The 6,000-nt window shown below is 47.5% G+C and overlaps 1 protein-coding gene across 2 annotated transcripts in view; it reads right to left on the reverse strand.

The window, feature by feature from the left end:
- The window catches only part of CENPF (centromere protein F), a 62,129-nt gene extending 56,824 nt beyond the window's left edge, over positions 1-5,305 (reverse strand). For both annotated transcript variants that reach the window (XM_055319365.1, XM_055319363.1), the window contains exons 1-3: positions 5,216-5,305; positions 1,810-2,011; positions 78-274 (exon numbers count right to left, since the gene is read on the reverse strand). In XM_055319365.1, coding sequence (XP_055175340.1) covers positions 78-274; positions 1,810-1,971 — 359 coding nt within the window. In that variant the 5' untranslated portion in view covers positions 1,972-2,011; positions 5,216-5,305. The remainder of the gene's footprint in view (positions 1-77; positions 275-1,809; positions 2,012-5,215) is intronic.
- Positions 5,306-6,000: the final 695 nt, after the last annotated feature.

The raw sequence follows: 6,000 nt of genomic DNA on the forward strand, positions 1-6,000 counted from the left end.
TTAAAGGAAAAGACAAAAGCATCCAATGCACACATATAAAGGACATTCATAGAAATACCATTCAAAAAAAAAATTACCTTTTCAGTTCCTGTTCCAGTTTTTCTATTTGTTTTTTGCTGGAGTTCAGTTGCCCTTCTTGGAAATTCACCTGTGACTCCTTGACTTGAAGTTCATGGGACATTTTCTGCTTGGTCTTCTCCAGATTCTCACATATTTCCATCAAGCTTTGGTTCTCCCTTTTTAGGTTTGCACCCTCCGTTTTCTCATTCTCAACCTAATGGAGATCATGCAGAAAGAAGGAGGTCTCTTACTTCATGAATTTACCACAAATTGTAAATCTGAGTGTTAACACTGATGACTAATTACTGAGATGTGGTTGCTGTGATCCACATGTGAATGCTTCAAAGCTTCATGAACACAGAATTTTTTTTTTTTATTTGAGAGAGCAAGAGAGAGAGAGATAGAGAGAGAGAGCGCAGGAGCACAGGTGGGGGCAGGGGAGGGAGAGAAAGTCTTATTTGAGAGAGCAGAGAGAGAGATAGAGAGAGAGAGCGCAGGAGCACAGGTGAGGGCAGAGGGAGGGAGAGAAAGTCCAAGTGGACTCCATACTGAGCTCGGAACCTGACCTGGGCTGGATCTCATAAGTCGAAGTCACGACCTGAGCCAAACCCAAGAATCAGATGCTTAACCGACTGCATCATCCAGGTGCCCCCAGGCACACAGCAATTTTACATGATCTCACTCTGAAGCTGGTAGATAGAAAAGTTCTACAAAGTCATGAATTACATGGTCTTTGGTCAGGGCTATACATACCCTTCCTGGAAAAGGAGGCTTTAATGTCCTTTCAAGTACAACAAAGTCAAAAAGAAACCCTCTAAATCTCCCTTAGCAATTCATTTTAAAGTCTCGCTACTGGGACACCTAGATGACTCAGTCGGTAAGCATCTGACATTGGCTCAGGTCATGATCTCAGGGTTCTAGGACAGAACCCCAGGTCGGGCTTCCTGCTCAGCAGGGAGTTTGCTTGTTCCTCTGCTCCTCCCCCACTCATGCTCTTTCTCCCTCCTCTCTCAAATAAATAAAATCTTAAAGAAAGTCTGGCCGTTGAAGCCAATTATTGTAAAATTCTCCCACTAGCAAAGCCATGTTAGAAGCAGTGACTGTACCACTACCTCGTTGGCTAATGCAGAAGGAAGGAAGAAGCACTGTTTTTGTTTTTCATATCCTAGCCCAGAAGAGAAGAAGTCTGGGAATACCAAGGTGAAAAGCCCACCCTCAGAGAGCAATATCCATTTGGACTGCAAAGTGCCCTAATACTGGCTCCAAGCCAGAGAATTCTGGCCATGTTGGTACAGAATATAAAAGTAATTTCCAATGTGTGGTCCCAAACAGAATTAAAATAGAAGTCAGGAGGGGCGCCTGGGTGGCTCAGTCAGTTAAGTGTCTGCCTTCAGCTCAGGTCATGATCCTAGGGTCCTGGAATCGAGTCTCACATTGGGCTCAGCAGAAAGCCTGCTTCTCCTTCTCCCTCTGCCATTCCTCCTGCTTCTGCTCCCTGGCTCTATCTCTCTGTCAAATAAATTAATTAAAAACTTTAAAAACAAAAAATAAAATGGAAAAAATATAAATAAATAAACAAACAAATAAAATGGAACTCAGCAGCCTTCAATATTAGCAGGTAAGCAGAAATGAGGGGCAAAGGAGCAGATAACCACATGAAGATATAGCATTTTTCTCAAAATTTCAGACCAAGATCAATTCATCCAAATACTGAATGAACAGTTTTAAATGGCAGCGTTTCAGCGATACCTTCTGTTTCTGCTTCTGCAGGGCAGCCTCCAGAGTTTCCAGCTGGAACTGCCTTTGTTGCCTTTCTTTCTTCAGTTTGTCCAGCTGGCCTTCCAGCTCCTGAATTTTCTGAAGAGCTCTCGTAGGCAGGCCCTCTTTCCATTCTTCCAAAGCCCAGCTCATCTTGCTCTCTTTCTTTACTATTCACACATTTATAAATCAACTGGAAGGAATAAGCAGACTGTCAGTCTTACTATGGTAAAAAGAGACCTAAACTTTGAAGAGACTAAGGAGTCTCCAAGGAGTTTCAAAGCCTCACATTTCGAAAGATAAGGAAGCACACCACCTTGCTTCTCAAACCCCTGAAAGGTGACCACCAATAGCTCTGGTTGTGAGGTACACAAGATGAGTGGCTTCCCTGGCTCTCAGTTTTTCCTATTTCTCAGGTTTGATTTCTTGGCTACTTGCTTTCTACAGCTCACTTTGTTTTCATTATACAAAACATGAGCACTTTGCTCTGAGGTTTCAGGTGAAAAGTAGATCCTATAAAAAAACAAAACTCAAGATAAGTCATTTTGCAAATGCTCTTCTTTTCATCTTCATATCATTGCCACTTTGTCCCTCTTTCTCTGGGAAGCCTCCCTGATGAGATCCCTAACCTGGCTGTAACTCCTGGTCATAGTCTGTCATGGCACAGGTACTCCCTCTCTCCTTTCAAGCAGTTCTCATGTGTTGAATTAATGCATGGATGAACAAAGATCGAACGCCAGATTAGTGCTAAAACCATTGCAAAATGCAGTAAAGCCGTGCTCCAGATAGACCTGGTCAGGCAACTGGCGTATAGCCTCAGTGATTCAAATCCCAGCTCACTCACCTACAAGACGTGTGACCTTGGGCATGTTATTTAACTGCTCTGTGCCTCAGTTTCCTCATTTGTAAAGTGGGGAAAATAGTGGTGGTGACTTCCCAAAGCCTTAGAACAGTACTATATTTCCTGATAAGCATTCTGTACTTATTAGTTATAATATTAATCCTGGAAAACACTTCATTTGTGTATTTCAGCCTATGGTACCAAGAGGGAAGTGGCCTACCTCATCCTCAGGCATATCTGAGGAAATTTAAATCATCTGGGAGAAAAGTATGGAAATTATTCTGTATTCATTACCCTCTGGAACTTAAATGAAAGGAAAGCATTCACTTTCCAGTATTTGGGCAAGGTGAGAACCTGCTTTTTTACTAAATGAAGTCCAAGACACATTTTAGTGTCTTGTTTCAATTGGCTGTATCAAATTAAACTTTTTATCAGACCAACTAATTAGCAGTTGATAAAAGTACTAAGGATAAACAAGATTAAAAGAAAGAAAAAAAGAAAGATTAAAAGAGAGAGCAGGGCAGCCCAGGTGGCTCAGTGGTTTAGTGCCAACTTCAGCCCAGGGTGTGATCCTGGAGACCCGGGATCGAGTCCCACGTCGGGCTCCCTGCATGGAGCCTGCTTCTCCCTCTGTCTGTGTCTCCACCTCTCTCTCAAATAAATAAATTAAATAAATAAATAAATAAATAAATAAAATCTTTAAAAAAGAGAGAGAGAGCAAAGTTCTTGGAAAACACAGCTTAGATATTAAGCTTTGGAAAGCCGTGTTTTCTCTGACAGTTTAATTTTCTTTTTCCAGATCTCAGATCTTTGAACACAGCATCTCAAAGTCCATTTGCCCAAAAACTGCTGAAAGAAATCTCATGCCTCTCCACCAACAAAGGACAATTTACACTGTCCCAACAGCCTTCTCTTTCTGTTCCAATCTAGCTTGCTCACTTAGGGGTGGGCGTACAGTACCAGTGGCACACAAGGATTAACAGTCCTAAACAGTTCTTCCAGCCACTGAAATCATTACATCAGAGACGCAATCACCAACAAAACTTTACAAGGAGCAATTTAGAAAGATGATATAGATGAAAATAAACAGAAGGAAAACTGGCAAGTTGAATGCTTTTCCATTTCAAAGTCTAAGATAAAACTGTGGAAGTGGTTAAAACAATCACCAGACACAAGGGCACTTTGATTAGAGCATACTTTGAAAGGTTCAGGCATCAACAGTTTGCATGGAGCCACTGAGGCAAAACACACAGAAAAATGTAAATTTCCAGATGGAGGTGTAAGGAGCAACAGATGTAAGGGAGGGTAGGGAGTTGAAGAAAAGAAACCTGAATGTCAAGGTTCCTGCTAGGAGGATTTTGCAGAAAAAGTTCTTATTGTCCTAAATGTGAAGAGAGAACTCCTTAGGCCTGAATCACCCACCCACAGCACTGGAGGCCCACCTGCACGTTTTCCGTTTTTTTGGTTGTTGGTGGTGGTGGTGGTTTTTGTTTTGGTTTTTTTTGTATCTATCTTTTTTATTGGAGTTCGATTTGCCAACATATAACATATCACCCAGTGCTCATCAAGTGCCCAGTGCCCATCCCCAGTCACCCCATCCCCCCACCCCTTGCCCGTTTCCCAGAGTTAGGAGTCTCTCATGTGCTTTTAAAAAGATTCCCCACCTCTCATGCTTTGGTCACCCTCACTGATATTTTCACTCATTTTCTCTCCTTTCCCTGTACAAAACATAAGAGACACCTAACTCTGGGAAATGAACGAGGGGTAGTGGAAGGGGAGGTGGGCGGGGGGTGGGGGTGACTGGGTGATGGGCACTGGGGGGGGGGGTACCTGGCAGGATGAGCACTGGGTGTTATGCTATATGTTGGCAAACTGAACTCCAATAAAAAAATAAAATTAAAAAAAAAAAGATCCCCCACCTCCACCAAGCCCCCCGAGTCCCCGCCTGGAGCGCCAGGCTGAGCGTTAAGAGTGAAAACTTGCCTGCTCCTCTAGACCTGGCTCAAGGAGTAGACGCAGATCATTTATTTATTTACTTCTGGGTCTTCATAACATGGCAGAGCCCGGCCCCCAAGTGTGCCCAAATAAATGTGGAAGGCGGGAGAAATGCTCTCGCAGCTGACAAGGGGCACACCCACGCGCAGCACACATCAAACCCCAAGCTTGCATCTCCTCCATGCAACGAGGGACCCGTGTTCAAAGGTCGAAACGGAGCCGCTGGCCCTGGCCCTAGACGGCCGCTAGAAAAATACCTGCTCATCTCCAATTCACGTGTCCTACAAAGGGGGGAAACTGAGGCTCCAAAGCGCGAGCTCGTGCCCGAGCGGGGTCTGCGGACGCCGGTGCCAGCGCGGCTCCCCCAGGAGCCCTAAGAACCGCACCCGGGGGGGATCTCCCAGCCCCATCGGGGGGCCGGGGGCGGGCCGCTGCAGCCACCCGGCCCGGGAGCGCCATCCCAGGGCGGCCCCGCCGAGGACCCGCGGCAGAAAGCCGGCCGCCCCCACCCCACCCCACCCCACGCCCGCCGCGAAGCCACGGCCCACGCGGGACACTCACCTGCCGAGCCGGGAGGGAAAGCCGAGCCCTCCGGGGTCGGACGCCGGCGCAGCCTCCGCGGGCTTCAGCTCCAAATCCAATTCAAACTGCCCGCGGCCGGCAGCGGCTTCGGATTCGCCCGCTTCCGGGACGGGCCAAACTCACCCTCCAAGCCTATTGGTCGCCGCGAGTGGCTGTGGACCAATCGGCTCCCGCGCCCTCACGCTGCCGGCTCTGATTGGCTCTTTCGGATCGATTTAAAAATCAAGCCCTCACCCCTCGGGGCAAGCGGAGAGTTACCTGGTTTTTTGTTGTTGTTGTGGGAGGGCGGGGACCACGTGCTCCTACCGCGGCTGCAGGCCCCGCGCACCTGCTCCTGCCGCCCCGCAGCCGGCCCCGCCCGCCGGGTAGGGCCGCGGGGTCCGTCGCGCTCCGCCCTCCGCCCTCCGCCCGCCGCCCTCGGCTCTCCGCCCGCCGCGCTGTGCTGCCGGCGGGGCCCTCCAGGTATCCCCTTACTAAGACCCAGCACTCAGGGCGTAGATGCGAGGGACTGCGTACGCCCCGCATGCTTCAGCCCGTGTCATTCTTAACGATTCTTTGAGGAAGGCGTTTCCGTTTTATCTAGGAGTTAACTGAGGCCCACAGTAGCTCCCTAATTTGAACTTGAATCTAGGACACAGAGGACCTCACTCTTATTGACCATATTCTAAAGAGGGGACTCCGAACACTTGTTAGCTGCATTCAAGGGTGTTATGCCGAGTGAAACAAGTCAATCGGAGAAGGACAAACCTTACATGGTCTCATTC

The sequence above is a fragment of the Nyctereutes procyonoides genome, unplaced genomic scaffold (assembly GCF_905146905.1).
Source record: "Nyctereutes procyonoides isolate TBG_1078 unplaced genomic scaffold, NYPRO_anot_genome, whole genome shotgun sequence".
In the NCBI taxonomy this organism is placed as follows: Eukaryota; Metazoa; Chordata; class Mammalia; order Carnivora; family Canidae; genus Nyctereutes; species Nyctereutes procyonoides.